We start from the raw sequence: 21,629 nt of genomic DNA, 5'->3' as shown, positions 1-21,629 counted from the left end.
GCGCATATCACATGCTCGTGCATATCACATCTGCGCATGAAACATCTGCGTGTGAGAATAAAGAGATGACCTCGCGCATCCTCAGGATTGGCGCATATCACACATGCACATAATCAGCCTCATCCTTATCCAAATCAGGATTAGGGCAACCTTGATTGTGCACGTCAGACAACCTTCCAGAAGGTATCTTTTTAAGGAATAAGAATATGCTGATGTTGACAGCTGCCAATGAAAGGTGGACAACTCAGCAAAACCTATGTGCTACCACGTGATTATAACCAATGAAAAAGCACCAGGTGTCCCAAAGGACACGTGGCGCAAAGCAACTGGAAGAGGCCAACAAAGCCCTAATTGGGTCTGAGCCCAATCATTGGAAACCCTAGCACTATAAATACAGCATCAACTCCACAAGAACAACGGACAGTCATACTGAAACAGACAATAACAGAGTATTCAGCTATTAAGCAATACACTCCAAATTCCTTACTCTCATATATTATTATCTTCTCCCACAAATACTTATTCTCACACCGGAGGGTTACCCCAAAGAGGACCCCTCTGTCCCTTTCTGAGGGGTAAGTTTACGGTGCTGTTCATTTTGTAGGTGGAAGAACCCAGATCCATCAGATCCCAGAGAACCATCGGTGAAATAGCATAATCACACCAGAGGAAAGTAGATCGTCTACCAGTGAGTCGATCCACGTTTCTTCATTAGCAACGCCAGCATTCCCCGCGGCATCATCGCCGCCACCAGCCCCTTCGCACTCGTCAAGTAATTTCTTTAGCGCGGCGAGATCGGGCTGGTCAGCAAGCGCGGATATATGCAAATCATAAGGAAAAATATGAGTACAAAAAGACTTGGAAAATAAGTCAAGGTAATCTCATTAAGGTTAAAATACCTGCGCAAGGATGGGAATGGGAGTATTCATATACTTCTCCCCCATCGCGGCCATGTCCGCGCAGGCAACGTCGCTCTGATAAGGGTACTCGGATGGGTTCTTCTTCAACATGCCATATTCATAGCCATCCGTAAACCCTTTAGCTCGACCCACCAGGCGCGCGGCAGCGTTGCAATCCATCACAAGGGCCTGAAACTCGTCTGAGTATTTCATCGCGTAAGCGCAACGAGTCATGCCCTGTGAGATTAGCCATTGGCGATCCTGCGCGAGGGAAGCAACAGACGTCTCAAGAGCAGGAACCTGAGAGTTTAATAACTCAACAGTTTCCTTAGCCTGTTTCAGCTCTTCTTGGTCGGACGCTGATGCCGCCAAGGCTTCTTCCTTTTCCGCCCGCGCAAGCTCGAGTGATTCCTGGCTAGACGCTGCCGTCGCCAAGGCTTCATCTTTTTCGGCCTGCGCGGCCGCCAGCTCCCTCTTCAGGCGCGCAACCTCACTCTCCAGCGATGATTTGTCAGTTATAGACTGGACAAGAGCTTGGTCACGCGCCTCCGCGTCCAGCTCCAAGTCGCGCACTCTACGCGCGTACTTGGCCGCGTCCGCCTCGGCTGCCTGAAGCTTCTCCCGCGCAGCCTGGAGCTCATGCCCGCGCTTCACAAACGCGGTGTTGGCACTTGCCCTGTTCTCACTGAGCTCTGCTTGGAGCTTCTCAGCTCTCTCTCGAGCATCAGAAAGATGCCAAGCAGATACTTTAGCCTCTTGCTTGGCCTCCGCAAGAGCATCACGTACCTTTACGTAATCATAGCGAAGCTCTTGGGAGGCAGCAAAGAAAGCCGACCCAGCAAACAGATGGTCTTTCAGCAAGTCATCGCGAGCGCGGGCCTCCTGAAACCTCCTTTCAGCTGGAGGCACAGAATGAGCCCAGAAGTCCTCACACACACCCATGGACTGAAATGAGCTGTCCTCAGTAATGTTCCATCTCGGGCGGTAGATGTGATCGGCTTCCTGCAAACACAAAGTAATGATCTAAGTCATCAAAAACTAATATGAAAGTTCGCGCAGCGGAGCAAAAACAAAATTATACCTGCGGGGACGAAGCAGAAAAGTCAGCGGCAGGCCCACGAGAAGACGGCGACGCGAAACCTCGTGGCGCTGCAGGGCTGGCGCGGCCGCCGTAGGAGTCTTCAGCATGAACCTCCTCATCCTCCTCTGAAATAGGCCTCTTCTCCTGCGACCTAGAATCAAAATCAGTCTCGCGAGGAGGGCTGTGCGCAGGAGGAGGTGAGGGAGGTCTCGACGCCGCCAGATCGGCGCGTAAAACGGCCTCCTGCTCCTTAGTAATCCCGATGAGGGGAGATTCATCGCCTGCAGGAGCAGGAGCAGAGCCAACGGCGCTGGCACCAGCGCCAGGAGTTTTGCCAGCAGCTTGTACGCCAGCTACGACTCCTATGAAAAAATCAACAAAAAGAAATGGTTCATGACTTGGTCTAAAAGTAAAAAGTCAGAAAATACAAGCACAATACGTACCTTGGCGCAACTCCGTTCGCGAGGCAAACATCGCCATGAAGTCCATTCTACCCTTTTTCGAGGGTAAAACAGGGGACTTCGAAGCGACCTCCGGCGCAGCCTCGGCATCTTGTTGTGCTGTCGCCGGCTCTACAAACATTTGAGTGAGCAAAGATTCATTAGTAATTCTATCAGAATCGCGCTCATAGAACCATAAAAGATAAGCAAAGTATACCTGTAGAAGGCGCAACGCCGCTACCCTTTTCCGCCGCGCGAAGGGAGGAGGTAGTAGCACCATACCTCGTGTGGACAGGAGGTCTGCCCACTTTTTGAGGCAGGGAAGACAAGGGAAACTTGGAGGGAAACTCCTGGGTTTTCTCAAATCCCCCCGCCTGAGTAGGAGGATCCTGAACAACAGGGGCAACATCTTTCTTCTGTCTCTTAGAGGCCCCTGCGCCAGTTTTCCCCTTAGCTTTACGCTTTAGTTGGGGCGCCTCCTCCTCCTCCTCCTCTTCCGCGAGCTCCAGCTCGTAGTTTTCGAGCGCGTCTACAATACACGCAACAGAAGTGTTAGCAAAATTTGGTATTATTAAGGAAAATGCATAAGTACAAAGGCTTACCAGGCGCATCGCTGTCAAAGACAAATCCCAGATCAACAGGGATGAACATGTCATCAAAGCGATCGGGGAAGCCAACCTCCCCAGCGCCCAGCGCGACGGAGCCACCCTCCATATGCTCATCATAGGCGGCGTGGACATACTCCTTGCTGACTGCACAAAACAAATCAAATGATATCAGCAAAAAGATAAGTATTCGCGCAGAAGTAATGCAATGAGATCAACTTACACAAGCCGTCAACTTGGATCACGGGCTCAGTCGCGCTGTCAGCCCACCTCCTGCTCATACCCACCCCCACCAGCGCCTCCTCACAAATTTTCTTGGCGGGGGATGGTTCGGCGGTCAACTTTTTAACCCAGGCGCCAGTTGGGTTCTTGAAGACACCCACATCCGCAGGCGCAGAAGAAATCGCGCGCATGGTCATGCGGATGGGGATCACACCAGCCCTGATGTAAAAAAACCTCTCAGACCAGTCATGAAGGCTCTTGAATGAAACAGTGGAGCACTTCACCTTCTGACTGCGAGGAATAAATGAGAACCAAGAATCTTGGATCTTGGGCTTATAAAAAAATTGAAAGCGCCGAGGGGTGGGCTCCTCGCGCTGAGATTTGCACATGAACTCAAAATGAGTCATGCGCACAAGTCCAAACGGATGGACTTGGGATATATGAATCCCATAGAACCTAAGCACCGCACCTACAAACCTTGTCATCGGGAGACGAAGGTTGCAGTGGGTGAAAAAATGGCAGTAAAGGGATATATAGCCGGTAGGCGGGTCCGCCGCCGTTTGCCCGGCCCCAGGCAACATGCAGCCAAACAAGGGGAGAAAACCCTGAGAGGCGATAAGGCTGTCAAGATCGGCCTGCCTCAGTTTGCAGGGGATTTCATTCCACCTCTTCACGACCTTGGTCCTCCCTACCTCCTCCGATGAGGCCTCAGCAGCCTTCTTCCCCTTGCCGGTCTTCTTCAATGTAGACATTACTAACGATTTAACACGGCAATGGATGGGGGAGATTGTGTTGTCTGAGCTATCAGACATACAACTGTAAAATCGAACAGGGGAGGCTTCTAAAGAACAGAAATCTGGAAGCCGAAGACACGTAATCGGAATAGAAAGAAAGAAAGAAAAGAGCTCAGAATAATAAACAAGAAGATGAAGGATAAAAAACTCTAAGGGCTGGCTTTTATAGGCCCAGGAGAGAGAAATATTGGTGCTGATCGGACTTCACGCGCCCCCACTCGCAAGTGTAAGCCAACGCGAGCGCGACACGTGTCCCTGACACTGTGTGAGGGGAAACGAAAAGAAACTCTACAGCTGTTGCCAGAATTCACGCGCCACCACTCGCAGGAACGGACCAACGCGAGCGCGACACGTGTCCCTGACAGCATGTGAGGGGACACGAAAGGCAACTGTAGCACCTCGAGCACACGAAAGGTCTGACACGTCTCCATCACTGGCCCACGTCAACAACAACCAACCACGTACAGGGACGATTCGTTTTCAACCAAGAGGATAGAATTTCGCGCAACGATGAATAAAAGAAGAAAAAGACAAACCCCTACTAAAAGAACAAACTGTTAAGTCTAATATCTATCTTGCCTCGCTCGCGCGAGACAAGACACACATTAGACTGGGGGGGCTTGAAGAGGTATGTACCCGCCTCAACACCGAGCAAGGCGGGTCAACCCACAAGATATAGACAAGAGGCTTGAAATCAAGACATTACGAAGGCACAAAGCCAAAACCTATGCGCATGGCGCATATCACATATGCTCACGCATATCACATATGCTCATGCATCACATGCTCAGGCATCATATGCCCAGGCACCACACATGCTCAGGCATCATATGCCCAGGCACCACAGATGCCCAGGCATCACATATGCTCACGTATATCACATATGCGCGTGGCGCATCAGCGCGCGGCGCATATCACATGCTCGTGCATATCACATCTGCGCATGAAACATCTGCGCGTGAGAATAAAGAGAAGACCTCGCGCATCCTCAGGATTGGCGCATATCACACATGCACATAATCAGCCTCATCCTTATCCAAATCAGGATTAGGGCAACCTTGATTGTGCACGTCAGACAACCTTCCAGAAGGTATCTTTTTAAGGAATAAGAATATGCTGATGTTGACAGCTGCCAATGAAAGGTGGACAACTCAGCAAAACCTATGTGCTACCACGTGATTATAACCAATGAAAAAGCACCAGGTGTCCCAAAGGACACGTGGCGCAAAGCAACTGGAAGAGGCCAACAAAGCCCTAATTGGGTCTGAGCCCAATCATTGGAAACCCTAGCACTATAAATACAGCATCAACTCCACAAGAACAACGGACAGTCATACTGAAACAGACAATAACAGAGTATTCAGCTATTAAGCAATACACTCCAAATTCCTTACTCTCATATATTATTATCTTCTCCCACAAATACTTATTCTCACACCAGAGGGTTACCCCAAAGAGGACCCCTCTGTCCCTTTCTGAGGGGTAAGTTTACGGTGCTGTTCATTTTGTAGGTGGAAGAACCCAGATCCATCAGATCCCAGAGAACCATCGGTGAAATAGCATAATCACACCCGAGGAAAGTAGATCGTCTACCAGTGAGTCGATCCACGTTTCTTCAACAATAATCAGACATTCAGACCGGTCTGGCCTAGAAAAAGCACAGCCCTACACACGCTTCAATTTCAATTTGGAAACAACGTGCGTTCAGAAGTAGCATTTCAAATTGACAAAATGGTTTGAATGATAAAATGATTAGAATATTGACTTTAAATTAAAAGCAATAGCTAGTACAAGCCATATGAAATTATGAATTTGAGCAAAAAATGTTACATACGTGGAAATAGATAGGACCTCACAACGGTTATTGGATATGTTAATCTCTTGATCCATTTGTTGGTAATTACCATTATAATAGGCTTGTGATGTGTTGTCTGGTATGGAAAAGTGTTGGTTTTTCAAAAGTTTTGTTTCACACAATGTTGAGCTTTAATTAAATTTATAAAAATGATTTTTATCTTAACTAGAGCACACACAAATGACAAATGTACCTATCGTATATGTAGTATAGTATGGGTAAGAACCAAGTATTGATGTAACATTCTACTTTTGATAATAAATAAAAGAATGTTTTTTATTTACTTGTGTGTTATTACTAAATTATGTTGAATAATAATAAGTTAAGTGTGATCTTGAAAAATAAATAATGGATTAGGGGAAGGGTTGTGGGCCTTAAGATCTATGGGCTTATCCTATATAAGCACCATAAACCTCTCTATAACCCTAAAACCCTCATTTACACTATCTTGCCTCCATAGTCCATACACAATCAAAAACACACACAAACACTCCTCCTTCCATTCCGGATTCAAATCCAAGCTAAAAGAGAGTAGGTTTCGAGTCTCGCATCATCATGCAACAAGATTCATAGTCAGATTTGAGTGTCGAACCAGATCCGAAGCACGTTCAAATCTGCATCTAGGCTCGAACCCGAAACCAAAAGAGGTAAGTTTTATCTTAAAGGTTGTGTATTTTATATTGTTTGGCAAAACCCTTTGGTATGATGAGAAATCGGACTGTAGGGTGTAAGATAAACATAAAGTTTTTAGTAAACAAGTTGTTTGGGATGAGTCGGGACGAACTAATGACGTTCAGACCATGTTAAAGTAAGGAAATGAAGTTGTTGGCCCGGAACCCGTTCTATTGATAAAACAGTCATACAGGGTTGAAAGAGAACGTTTATAGCTGAAAGGCATGGAAAAGTATATTCAAATCGAGTTATTGAGAAACTCGATTCGTTTGGAATATAAAACGAATTGAATCAAAAAATGAAATGAAGGGAATCGAATGAAAACTAGATTCGATTAGAATGAAAACTCTATTCGAATGGTTTAGCAAAAACTCGATTAGTTTAAAACTTCAATTTTCTGATGAAATTTTTAGTAAAGGCTTATTAATGAAAATAAAATTTTCCCAAGCTGACTTGGTAACTCGACCCCAACTAGGGGCTCTGCCCCTTGAACCTTGCTAGGGGGCGCCGCCCCAGGAACCCCGCTATCAAGGCGCTGCCCCCGGACCCCCGTTCGTTAGGGGTTTTACTAACCTAGAAGTATGGTTTGAATAGGAGTAGCTAAGCAATGTTTTTAAATTGTTACATAGTTAGTCGTGCCCAACTGAGAAGAGGTGTGACCATAAACTCATAAAGGAACCGGATCCAGGTGAGTTTCTAGCCCCTTTTCTCTGTTATGTTTTTCGGGGCAGTGTGCATACTCTATGTGATAGGTTAATACACTTATTATATTTGGTAAGTGTATGACATGTGAATGTATATGTATAGACGTATATTATTATATGTATATATGACAGAATGTATGAATGGTTGTATGGTTATTCTTTAAGAAGGGACCAGACTCTAATAATATCTGAGATAGAAGGGACCAGACCCTAATAATATCGGAAATGGAAGGGACCGGACCCTAATAATATATAAGATGGAAGAGACCAGACCCTAATAATATTTGAGATAGAAGGGACCATGCCCTAATAATGTCTGAGATAGAAGGGATCAGACCCTAATAATATCTGAGATGGTAGGGATAGTTACGTATGTAGTATGAAAGTATGAAAGAATGTATGTATGTATAAAGGAAATGTAAGCAGGTTAAGTATGTATATGTATAATATGTATCTTCGGATGCGTATATGTAAGTACGTGAATGCAATGTATGTTGCCTAATTAACTAGAACTCACTCAACGTAACTGACTTTTAGTATGCACGTAGATAAATAGGTTAAAGGAGTTGGCTTGAGGATGACACGTGGTATGGACTGAGTGGCTGGTATATAGAGAAGGAAGACACGATGTTTTACTTTATGTTTTAAGTTAAGACAATTTGAATGTTTTAAACAAGAATGTTAAGTTATGTAATGAATGGTTGACCTTTTTATTATTCCGCGAAAAAGTTTTTTATTCACTCTGATATATGGATTGTGTATATGAGTAAATCCAACATCCAAAGTAGGGCACCAGGCTCGGGGCCTTACAATCGATCCACGAACACACTTGTTTGATTTTTACTACTAAATAATTGTATTTATTTTAATCGGAAGTGAATATACTAGTAGTTTTGTTTAACAAGCAACTTTTAAAAGAAATTTAAACGCATAAATTAAAGACAATATTTTTTGGTTTTTATTTTTTTAAAGACTATTTTAGAACTTCTCTTAATTTGGTTTAACAATTAATTGGTAAACATGTGATATAAATTTGCTTTGGTAATTAAATGTGGAATACACCTTATTCCTAAGTCATGTTATTCCATGATAATTAAAGAAAAATATATATGCATAACTTCATGATCTCCACTAAAACATCATTTATGTAAGCAAGTGGTTTATATTAAGTATTTATGAGATAACTTACTTTAAAGATGAGACAATTCCTTAAATTACTAAGTGAATTGTCCTTGATATTTTAGCAAAAATGTAAGGCCCCGAGCCCGGGTGCCCTACATTGGACATTGGATTTACTCATAAACTTGGTTTGTTACAGCGGAAACATATACAATTTGCAGCGGGAAATTAAAACTTTTACATAATAACTTCTATCTCTAATTAGATCTTCAATATGGATAGCCTCGCGCGCACCTCACGTTTGCCACGTCATCAACAATACATGTATGCATACTAAAAGTCAGCTACACGCTGAGTGAGTGCTAACATTTATTTCTTTTCATAAAGTACGATTTGGAAATAAAGCACCTCTACATCTAACATAGTAACATATATCTTATGTTATCTTTTTTTTCTTTTGTTTTTTCGGTTTCCTAGACATCATCCTCGAGTTTAGACGGTATGAGATCACGGCCTACTGTCTTAGACCCGAACCTTGGTCATTTCATAGTTTGATCAAGTGCAATTTGGATCTCTGTTATGATGATGCAAAGATTTTTCTATCCAATGAGTTGCAACAATTGCAAAAGCTCGAAACAATTCATGCATATGAATGTAAGAATGTGATGGAGGTATTTGAAGTGGCAATGGAAGTGACAAACAATGAATCACAAACTGTTACCAAATTTCCAAAGCTAAGAGAAGTGCACTTAGAGCGGCTGAAGAATCTGAAGTATATATGGAAGAGCAATCAGTGGAGAACATTGGAGTTCCCAAACCTAACAAGACTATCTAGTAATAAATGCGAGAGTTTAGAATATGTTTTTACATTTTCATGGTTGGTTGTGTCATGCAACTCCAAGAGCTACATATACAAGACTGTTGGAATATGTAGGCTATTATCAAGGAAGAAGAAGATGGTGAAGTGAAAGTGAGTGAGATTAAGTTTCCTTGTCTAAAGTCCTTGAAACTTTGGTATCTTTCAAGTCTTGAAGGATTTTGTTTAGGGAATGAGGATATTACATTGCCATCCTTGCATACCTTGGTAATCTATGATTGCCCAGAAATAAAGGTTGTCACTGAGGATCGTTCAATTACTCCATAACTAAAAGTAATAGAAACAAGTTTTCACTCCTTTAATGTTAATGCTGGAGAAGATATCAATACCAATATTTTGAATAATGTATTAAACCTGCGAACTTTATATTATTTTATATTTCTTTTTTGACAAATTGGAAATAAATAATCCCAACTTTTGTGTATTGGCCGATAATAATCCAACTTTAAAAATCACTACCAGCAGTCCCAACTTTCAACTATTTTTGTCTCAATGGACCTCTGTTAAAAAACACTTAACGCCATTATGTTTTTTCCCGAGTTTCAAACCGATGTTTTAAGGCTTTTGATCGGAAGAATGATACGATTCGACTGATGTAAAACTTATCTCGAAACGGTTATCCAAGCGACGAAACAATGTTTCAATTCGGGTGTTTGGATTTCCAATTAACAAAAATCAAGTCATTTGAATCACCGTTTCGAGATATGTTTTACATCGGTCGACTCGTATCGTTCTTCCGATCAAAAGCCCTAAAACATCGGTCAACTCGTATCGTTCTTCTGATCAAAAGCCCTAAAACATCGGTTTGAAACTTGGGAAAAAAAACATAATGGCGTTAAGTGCTTTTTAACGGGGATCTATTGAGACAAAAATAATTGAAAGTTGAGACCGCTAGTAGTGATTTTTAAAGTTTGGATTACTATCGACCAATACACAAAAGTTGAGATTATTTATTTCCAATTTGCCTTCTTTTTTCCTTTGAAGAACATATGTAAATCTTTTGTAAACAGGTTTAGCGTGGTTGGTGAAGACGAAAATTTCATGAATTCAACCAAAAATTTAAAGCAGCAATGGACTCAAGCTATGAGCGACTCAGATGAAAAAGAGTTGCGTGCTATGTGATACTCATCAATTAACTATCTTTTTTGTGTTGTTATATATGTGAAAATGTGACATTTCTTACCCATTTTGTTGTGTTGTTATGTATGTGAAAATATTTTGAAAGACACCAGTAATGTTGAAATGCAAACAGGTTAAACAGTAAGAATTGGTTGAAATGCCAACTCAAATGGAGACCTGATTGCAAACTTGGGTCTCTATTTAAACTATAGCTGGTCCTAGTCTGTGACCATATGTTTGCTCTCAAACGGGCTTAACCACGTTGACCAATTAAGTGCATGAAAAATATTGCATACTTCTTGATCCCAAGGCTATAATAGCCAACATATATGTGGAAAAAGATAGTGGCCTCGCAATTGTATATTTATAAGACAAGCAGTACATTTAAGTTAACAAAACAAAGGGGTCAAACACGTGGTTTGAAAATTTACAATATGATATGTACAACACGTGAATTAGCTCAAATTGATGGAAGATAATCGTTAGATTGCTTTGGATTGACGCATTCTGATCTCATCCACCCAATTTTCTGCTTCACGTTATCGTACACGATCAGATTTCCACGCATCGAGACGTCTGCAAAGGCAACAAAAATATGGTTAAAACTTGCTAAAAATTGTTCTGACCTTAAAAACCAAAAGGTCAAATTTTTCAACAAATGCTATAAACTAATATGGTTAAAACATGCTAAAAACTATGGGATAGATACACTACTAATTACTTTTAAAGATATGATTTGAGACCACTATTAGCAGGTTATAGGGGTGTTAAATGGGCCGTCTTCACGGATTAGCAAGTCGAAAATTGTGTGAGACATGAACCAAACATGAAGAATGTAGTCATGGATTGACATGAACACAACCCATTTAATCCGTGAGAAAATTTATATTGTTTTTTTGCATACCATATTTTTTTAACGTTAGAAATGTACAACCAAATCATACCTCCAATAATAATATGTGATCCGTCAAGCAAATCACTACCGTCAAGGATGCCTAAGCACACATTTCCTTTGTTCTACAAACACATATATGCAATTATAATATAGGTCATCATTGCTTTGTCATATAACATATTTAGAAAAAAAAAATTTTAAATCTTACACTTATGATCAAGTAGCCCTCTGGTGGAATCTGTAAATATGCTGAAATAGTCCACCACTTTCTCCAAAACTGAAAAGCTAGCGGCTTGAAAACTTTTCCAACATCTTTGATTGATCTGTAAGCATGTAAATATTTATCATCTCTTATTATATACTCACTACATGTATAGGTACCCCGTAATCTTTAAGTAAACTAGAATACAATTCCATCTAAAATCTGTTAATGAGTCCAATCCAAATCATAAAGATACTGATTTTAAAAAAATGGGTATGAATTGAGGATGCTGAAACAATGCTTTGAATGCAAAAATGGGTTTAAAATATTAATAATTAAATATTGAATTTAAGATATTTGCCCCTCAATATACTAATAAGCAATTTATAAGCACCTTATTGGAGTTTTGGGTTGCCAGCAAATGGGCAGTGTTGTATCTGAAGCATCCAGGATGAAGCCATCACGAGAAATATCTTTAAGCTGCAAATTATGTACTTGAAATTGTAAGGGTGACAAACAAAAAGTTATATGCATCGACTATATCAAATAAAATCTAAGAAGGATTCTAGTGCTGACGCATATCATGATGCAATTTTTCATGATGACACTTTTTACATGAAGAAACATTTTTAAGTTAATCATCCCGATAAGCATAAGTCACTTACCATACTAACTAAGTCAGAATAAGCTTGTTTTGTGAAGTACGTGTAAGAACTCCCACTATCAAACACTATTCGTCCATTTCCTTTTTTGTAACGATCGAAACCAAGTTGCTTAGATCCATAAGTCAATCTAGAAACTTCTGCAACATAATTCCTTCGCAAATAAAGACAGATATCAGAAATGAAGCATACAATACACAAGAGAGAGACAGGTATAAATGAAAGTAAAAAAATGCTCACATTGAAGCATCATTGAGCATAGGAACCCAAGACATCTTTGCTTGTGGCACAATATCACCTCCTATGAACATGTATCCGCCACTCACTGAATCAGACGTAAGACAATGGCCAATCACATTGTCAATAATACCTTCCTTTGACAACTGAGAAGGCAGGCTCACTTTAGCTTTGCTAAGACCAAGAATCCCATCTGTTTTTGTCAAAGAGTTTAAAAGTATGCCTTGCTGATCATACGCACACCTGTCACATAACAATAAAGATGTAAGTTTTGCCACATAAGTAAAAAGTGGGCATATAAGAAAAGAATCATACATACCCAAAGATAACTTCAGGGTTAATTGATGAATCGTTTATAGCTACTAAATGAAGGTAGTCCCTTGAAAGTACCCCCAAAGAAGAGCTATGATCCGCATACTCAATTTCATAATCACACTGACTGCAAGACTCACAATGCCCAAATTTGCTATTTTGTTGGACATCAAAACAGAATGAATCTTTGGAAGATAAGATATTTGCTCTAGCAGGCTTGTAGTAAGGGTGTGCTCCCTGCATTCACAGTTGAATAATTATATAAATAATTACACAAAATCCAAATCACCAATTGAAATTTTTAAGAACTATACCTTGGCACAGCTGGTACACGGGGCATCACATTGAATCCATGTCAAATCACTACCAGTATCTATGTCAAGATAATATGGTTTTGGTGGGTTTCCAACATGAATCTGTGTGTAATACAAGCTGTACGGATTTCAAAAGAACAAGCATACAAACAATTTAGAATGAAATGTGACTGATCAACTGAAATCAAAAGGTAGAACAATGAAACATAACTATTAAATTAACACAAACATCGTAAAGCAACGTACATATGTATTAATTTTGTAAAAAAATCCTTTTTTTAAATAAAAAAGTCTGCTCAATGAGCCAAAGAGCCAGCTCGAACTTAACACCTACAAACAAGTCGAGCATGAGCCTAACTTGGCTTGGCTAGTTTACAGCCGATGCAAGTCTAAAGCCAAGCTCGACTCAACCTTGGTAGCCAAGCCAAAGTTATGATTGTTTTTTCGGGAAAATCTCATAGAATAGAAACCAACCTTCAAAAGTGTTCCAATTAGGTCACTGATGCATAGTTTCCCCAAATCGGGTCACTAAATCTTCAAATCAAGTCTCACCGATTTTTGTGTACGTCAAGAAAGAAATGGATGATAAGATGTGGGTGTCGGAATTTGCAATATATGTAGTTAAATTTAAAAATTTTTAAAAAACGTTAATTATATTAAAATTTAAAAATAAAAAATAAAATTCACGTCGCCACTCAACGTCAACTTCAAAAAAAAGATAAAAAGATTTCATATGTGAAACAGAAAAGAAATTGGCTAAAAAACCATGTTAAAACTTTTAATTTAATCAAACACGAAAGTTGAGTGACTTAATTGGAACACTTTTTAAAGTTAAGTGACCTAATTGGAACACTTTTTAAAGTTGGTTACTATTCTATGAAGTTGCCCCTTGTTTTTCACCCAAATTCATTAAAAATTCAAATACTTGGTGAACAAAACGCATCCTACGAATTGCATCGAAACATTCATCCATTTATGTATATAATGTTTTTGCATCTACCAAACTGATTCTATCTTGGGTTAGAAAATTCTTTTAATTTTTGGCTAAAAATGCAAGTAAAAGAATACTTGATTAAAATGAAAGAAAGCAGCATATGTAGATATATACCCATCTCTTATTAGATCATCATCATCAGCATTAATAGGCAAAACCGCAGCATTGGCAGCTATAACTTTAGTGGGTAATCCTCCATCATCAATATTAATATCAAGAGGCAAAACTGCATTTTTAGCACCAAGCCTCCTCCTCAATCTAACCTCCAATTCTCTAAAGCCTAGTAATTTAGGGTACAATGGGAAGATGAAAGAATTAGGCTGCTTTTTATCATCATCATGGTTTTGATCATCGGAAGAAGTTGTAGTTAAATAATGAATAAGGCTAATTTGTTTTGACTGTAAAGAACAGAAAGCTAGCAGCGCAAAAAAAGCGATGCCCAGAAGAGTCCAAAACAGGGATTGTCTCGTGTGATGTGATGGACCTGGAAGGAGTTGTAGAGGCGGTGGTGGTGGTTGTTGATGTGATGGATTGGAATTGGAGAAGGTGAAAGCGGTGATGGTTTTGGAGGAATGAGGGTTGTCTGGATTAATGCTGATGATTACCACTGTTTTTGCTAACTGGGGGCGGTCTTCATCATCGTTACTGGGATTATTCATCTTTCTTTCTTTCTTTCTTTCTTTCTCAATCAATGTGTGAAACCGAAGAAAGAAGATAATGAAGAAGATGTTGACTTGGCTTTGGCTTTAGTTTAGTTTTATAGGAAGGAAGGAAGGAAGGTGGGATGAAGCTTCTTTCTTTCTTCATTACATGGATTCATTCATTCACATTGGATAGTGAAAGGTGTTGACTCTCACATTATTTCTACTCGTTTTGTTTCAATAGGCCCGTTTGGTTTCGATTTCTCTCTTTCTTTTTTTCTTTTCTTTCTTTTTTTTTTTTTTTCATTTGTTTTGAAACATTTCGTTTGGTTTTCTAGATAATCTCTCTTAGGGTAGCAGGTGAGTATAGGCAGGTAGTTGTTATCGATTGAGAATGCATGGCCATTAAGATTTATCTTGCAACTTCGAATGACGGGATCGATCGACACGGACTTACCATTCGCTACTTCAACAGTGTACAAGCTTTTAAGTTTAGACTGAGGTTTAGCAAGCAACTGTTCAAATTCTAAGGATACGAAACTCATATCGGCACCGGTATCAAATAAAATGGATGCAAAGTGATCGTCTACAAGAAACGTACCGTTCACCACATCGTCGTTTTGTTGAGCTTGGTGGGCATTCATCATGAAAGCACGCCTACGATTATCTTGGGGAGCTGCAACGGCTTCAGCGGTTTGACCCTCTTGGGGTACAGGTGCTTGAATAGCTAGCAGCGGTTGAGCTTGATTAGCCATCAACTGAGGAACTTGTGGCTGAATGGCTTGATAGGCTTGGTAAGCTTGGAGTTGAAATAGCGGAGCAGGAGCAAGTTGAGGCGGCTTCACATTTGCGAGTCATGGACACGCATTGCGGAAGTGGCTAGGGTTGCCACAATTATAACAGGCACACACTTGGTTAATGGGTTGAGCCATTTGCACAGGACGAGGGCTCTAATGAGCAGCCCGTGGAGGAGCAATCGGGACAATGGTGGTTTCACGGCAAGTGTTGCTGTGGTGTCCAAAGCGATTGCATCGGTTGCATTGGCGGCAACGTAGCAGCAGCATGATGACGCTGACACGTGTGACAGAATGGATGAGGTCCGTTATAGGGTTTTCTCAACGGTGGTGCAGGGTTGGGGTGACATTGAGTTGCGGGTTGTTGGGTTAGCACGTAGTTCTTGCGCTTCTTGTTGCGGTTGTGGGAGGAGTAAGCGGGTTTGGATGATTCGGGTTTGGGTTCTTTGGGTTCAGCAGCAGGCTTATCGGTCGACTTCTTGGATGATTTCAATGTCAAAGTCCTGGCTTTGACATGGTTGTTGGTTAATGTTGCGGCCAGATTGATTGTGTCGCCAAGTTCTTTAAGCGAGCTACTGAAAACACTGTATTGGATCTGTCTCGGCAGTCCCCTAATGTACTTCTTGATGGCACGCAAAGCAGGGGTAACAAGATGCGACACCAACACGCTAAGTTCATTGAAGCGGGAGGTGTAAGCTGAGTGCTCACCACCATCTTGCTTAAGGTTCCAAAACTCAGTCTCCAACTTCATGAGCTCATTTGGAGGACAAAACTTTCGGGTCATGAGATCCTTCAGTTCGTTCCATGGCAAGGCCATAACAGCTTCAGCAACACGAGTCGCTTTTCCTTGACCTACCAGGCGTCACACCCCAACCTAAGGCGGAAATGCCGGGGCGTGATCCGATTTCTCATAGCTCGAAGATACTATCATAATTATAAATGACAATATCTAATTAATTATTTTAATTCAAATATTCACACACGTTTACAAACATTACAAAACAATTCAAATAAATGATTATAAACATGATTTAACGATCGTCTTCATTATAACCTATGGTCTTGACTAAATATCCATACTTCAATCTAAGCAACCTGCATATGTGTAGAAAATGGAGTTTGTCAATAACACATGTTAAGCGAGATGATCACCAATTTTGAACAACAAATTATATACATATATATATAGATAATTGATAAATGATAAGTGATAAATGCACAAACCAACCATGTGATAATAATCAATCAAATCATAACAAAACATGTATATAACCAAATCACAACCAAGGACAAAACCAAGGCTTGCTAGTGTGCCAAGGAATTGTTACCAGGCGAATCAAGCATTGTTACAATGACTAAGGTTGTCGGTTTACCTTTACCAAGAGAATCGGTTACTAAGATGGGCGTATGATCATACTAATGAGAATCTCCAAATGTTGTCAAGTAAGCAATTAAGCATGTAGCAATTAACAAATAGCATTCAACTGATATTCACACAATGACTATGTTCGCGATTTTGTGTATATATATATAGAATAGAAAATACGAGTAAATACGTATATGTCCCCAAAACATTTGAAAATAGTGTATAAAAGGGGAATGATCAAACTCACCTTTGATTAAAGACAAGTGAGTATAATTAAGAATAAACGAGTTAACGGATAAGCGAGTCGTCCAATACGCGTCAAATGAGATAACTGATCAGAACCTGAAACTTTTCTATATGAAACTATAAATAAAAATGAACTTAATGCCGCTGGAATCAATCCAAACTGATGAGTAGAACTTTAGTTATGTGGAATTAAACGTTTAAGCGAGCTGATACTGACCAGAATCCAAACAGGGAATCGGAAATCGAGTTTTGGGCAGTATCCTTAAAATCACGTTACGAGAATAAAAGTCTTCTGGACCGAACATTAAATCCGACCAGAAGCATGAGAAAACGCAAAGTCAAACTTGTTGACTGTTTTACCATTTATCGGGTTTTAAAGCAATTGACCAGTCAATACCCTTCAATCACCGAAATTTATTGAAGTTTATTGACTAGGGAATATGTATGAATGATTTTATAGTTTACAACTTACCCGGAAAGTGCAAGGATTGATGAGAAACGGAAGTCAAAGATCCTAAAGCAAGCAAAGTCAACGATCAAGCCTTGTATCTTTAACGAATACGCAAAAACCGAAGGGTTTACAAGATGGCAGAGGCTAGTGACGGCTGGAGGAGATGGATTAGGGTTGGATTAAAGTTTACAGCAGATGGTTATGACTTGTTTATATAGGAATAGCTAAACCGAACTAATTATAGGCTTTTTGGTCCGTTTAAGCAAGTAAATACGTTTTAAGGAAGAATCAATGAAATATACTAAAAGATATGATCTTGACCAGGGGAAAACGAATTAGGAATGATATTTTAGTTATATGATGTTTACTTGGACCTTAATTCACTCAAACATACCTAATATAATCGATTTTATACCTTAAACGAACTAGGAAACGAACTAAAGCTTAAACGATCTGTGCAGGGCTCCCAATGTGCCGCGTGACGGGGAGGGGGGGGGAGCCCACACGGCGCTCCGACCAACCTAAGGGTGGAGTTTGGTTTTTTGATGATATTGGTCCTTGAAGTTTGTTATTTAGACATTTAATAAATCTTTTATGCATAATTTAAGAGTTTGAACAATATATAAAGTATAAGGGCCTAAAATGAACTTGAAATCTTTAATACTTATAAATATTAATTTCTTGATGAATAAAAACGATCTAAAAGTGTTACCGGGTTAGGTTATACGCAAACGAAAACGGGTTTGAAAAGCCGAAATGTTACACCAGGTAAGAGTAGGGGTGTACAAAGTGTATAACCCGACCCCACCCGGCTGAAGACCGGCCCAACCCGATACTTGATCCAACTAAAATTAAAAGACTATTCTATGAACCGATAAGAATGTTCGGGCATTGTTCTTTATACAATCGGTCTATCGGTGCTTTCACATATAACCGAACCCGACACAAACCTTCAATCTTTGAATCAGATATGTATGAATCAAGGCAAGGATAGTTAGAGAGGATTCAATTGCAAGCATCAATCCATTAACAGGGTCTTCTCTTCATCAGGTACACCTTCATGCAAGATTATATATAGTTTTTTAATTTGAAGTATGTGTTGAATGTTCACCCAGATTCATCTTTAATAACTGATTAACAATATGATTTCTCAGTTTTGGTGCTTAATTGACCAATATAGTCTTAGTTTATTGTTTGATTCATTACACCCTCCAACTGTTTGATGAAATGTCTCAATGAACATTCGTTTAATTCTTGTTCTTTACCGATTAATTGATTAGCAGTTTGTGATATATTGAGTTGTAATGAACTAATGTAGCTAATTTAGTGATTATATATCAGCAGACAACAAAGTTATTATATGACATCCGCAACCACTGGTTAATCGACCTCGGTTAATCAACATCGCGTTGACTAATTGTTATACACATTGACTAATTTGTAAACATACCATGAAAACATAAATAATGTGATCAAACTTGGACTTAATCACTTAATTTTTAAAGAAGAACATATATGATCCGTAACAAACTTCTGTGTGCAACAAAGTGTGCATACTTGCAATTTTCGTTCTTATATATCTAATTTACTACTGTGTGCAATAATGTCTAAATCTTGCATTTGTTATGTGCATGTATATGTGCACTCTATGAAAGGAAACTCAAAGAATTGAATCCAGCCATGAGAAATATCACTTATAACATTGAAGATCTCTATAATTTCATTGATGGACTTACTGACTTGAGTGCTTTAGTGTATGTTTTCTTCTTATTCTTACTTTATAATTATTATTCGTTACTAATTGCTAAAAAAATGAAAAATTAAATACTTTAAAACCCCTTCTATCTTAAATATATTTGTGAATTTTACGTCCTGCATACTTGAATTGATGAATCAATGGTTGGTGAGTGAAAATGATCAAGGCATGTGAGTATATATGAAATGTGTATTAGTCGGTTGCTATTAAGGATATCACGCAAATTTATTTTTTTTGTTGATCTTTGAATTCAGAATTACTTTGCCTTAGTCCTCATTGTTTCTTGAATACATAAATTAATTTCATAATACCAAATCTTCACAATTTATGCTAGAGGTGGCAGGATCACATGAAAAAACCTTGCCCTTTATATTTGGATTATGTGAATTGGCGAAGCAAATATATTTGATTCTAGACTAATGACATCAATGTAGCAAGCATGTGGCATACAAATAATTATATATAGCATCTGAATTTGATGAATGTATAGGCAAATTACAGATATTTGACTGAATGAAACTGTGACATAACTTAATTTGATTTTTATATATTCATTGGTATGCATGCAGGTACTAAAATCATGTATTGAAAGCAGCATATATGTGTTAATCGATCATAGCAGATTAGCAGGTATTGTATTACCAATATATGTAATTTAATCGATCAAAAGTAATCAAATAATTGATGATAATGATTTAAACAAACCTGATGCAGCAAAGAAAAAGCTGTAACAGCTTGATTTTGATATAATGGAGAACAAAACCATAACGAACGAAGAGAATGCAGTAACAGAAGGTATAATTGAAAGTTTATTTACGTTAACTTTTATAGAATGAGTATTTTTTTAGGGTTATATGGCCCATACGTATCTGTATTCCTGTTTTCTTGGGATTATAAAATCGGTTATTCGGTTTTAGTCAGTTTTTAATTAACCCGACCCGAACCCGATTGGGCATGAAACTAAAGACCGATTGTAAAAGTTTGAAAATAGGGCCGGTCGGGGTTCGGGTTTTTTCGGGTCAGACCTAAATGTGCACACCCCTAGGTAAGAGCACCTTTCTCAAAAACACTTGAAGCGAATCGGGTTCGCTTATCATCAGGACACTCAATGTGGAGAAACACGCTCTCCATCTTTTCATACCACTAAAGTAGGGCAGTGGCACCTTGAGTTCCGTCAAAAGCAGAGGGTTTGGCATCGGTAAAGTTCTTGAAAGTCACAACTGGAGCCTTGGGTTTGGGTGGAGCAGGGTTAACGCTAGCCATGATGTTCTGGTACATCTGGGTCATTATATCAGGGAGGACCGTTGTCAAGTGTTTAGTGATCTGGGCAGTTATCTTGCAGCTAGAGGTTCCAGATGAACGACACTGAAGATAACGAAAAGTCATTCTGCGAACAAGGGTAACGGAAGTCGTGAGACTCGGAATAGTGCATGATATATAAAGAAAAGAATTCTTTGATAAAGTTTGTTAAAATATGAAAACCATAATAATAATAAGTGTTGTGAGGAACTTAGAGTTCTCATGAACCATCATGGATTCTTATGTTCCAACACAAAAATCAAAATTTCAAAAATAAATCGAACCAAAAGCTGGGTATCCGTGTATCACCATGACTTGGCAGACTTTCGGTTAAAATACATTCTAAAACATTGAGGGTTGGAGTCACACGTTGCATGAACCACCATGACTTGTGTGACATCTTAAGGACTACAACCATATAGTTATCACAAAGAGGACATGATCACGGTTGAAAACATAAAGTGGTGATTCGTATGGCGTATGGTGTTGTACGTTTTGGCCTAATAAGTTTCATGCCCTTCCCGAACTCTCCATATAAGCAACCAGGTCCGGCATCTGATTGGATATATGCGCATTAATTATCCATAGGTTTCATGAACCTTGGTGTCAAGAGTTCAGGAAACAAGCACGTCCCCCTTCCAGTTACTACATACTCGCCACGTAGAATCACCTTTACGAAAAAGAAATATTGGAACACCACAGTAAAAATCGATTTGTAAGTTTTTTGAAAATCTTTGCTTTTAGGCCTAAGCCTTGGACTTGTGTGTGCTTTTTGTACATGATGCGTAAACGAAACAAGTAGTACAATAGTAATAAGTGCATTTGAACAATCAAGTAAAGGTCCATGTAATTTTCTAATCATGCAACCTAGATAAAGTAAGGCTCACACAATTTCTAATCATGCAACCTAGATAATTAAACAATTAAGCTATATCTAAACTAGAACAATACGTCTAATGTTCTATCTTATAGCCACGGCTCTGATACCAATCTGTAACACCCCGGCTTAAGTGGAAACGCCCGAGTGTGACGTACAGATTGTTCAAGCACATGTAGCACTATTAAGTGACCAT

General features: G+C 39.5%; 1 protein-coding gene across 1 annotated transcript; it reads right to left on the bottom strand.

The window, feature by feature from the left end:
• Window positions 1-10,739: 10,739 nt before the first annotated feature.
• Window positions 10,740-14,662, bottom strand: LOC143621842 (aspartyl protease APCB1-like). The gene is made up of 9 exons (XM_077093145.1): window positions 14,118-14,662; window positions 13,010-13,127; window positions 12,703-12,932; window positions 12,387-12,626; window positions 12,150-12,300; window positions 11,879-11,964; window positions 11,491-11,605; window positions 11,332-11,404; window positions 10,740-10,963 (listed from the first exon to the last, which is right to left on the bottom strand). The coding sequence occupies exons 1-9, from the start codon at window positions 14,660-14,662 to the stop codon at window positions 10,848-10,850; spliced, it is 1,674 nt and encodes a 557-aa protein (XP_076949260.1). The 3' UTR covers window positions 10,740-10,847.
• Between the last annotated feature and the right edge of the window lie 6,967 nt (window positions 14,663-21,629).

Source organism: Bidens hawaiensis, unplaced genomic scaffold, assembly GCF_021521415.1.
Source record: "Bidens hawaiensis isolate Kalapana, Puna unplaced genomic scaffold, B.hawaiensis_p1.1 tig00002977_1, whole genome shotgun sequence".
NCBI classification, from domain to species: domain Eukaryota; kingdom Viridiplantae; phylum Streptophyta; class Magnoliopsida; order Asterales; family Asteraceae; genus Bidens; species Bidens hawaiensis.
Note: the sequence above shows the minus strand (reverse complement) of the source record. Positions and strands in the feature narration are given on the sequence as shown.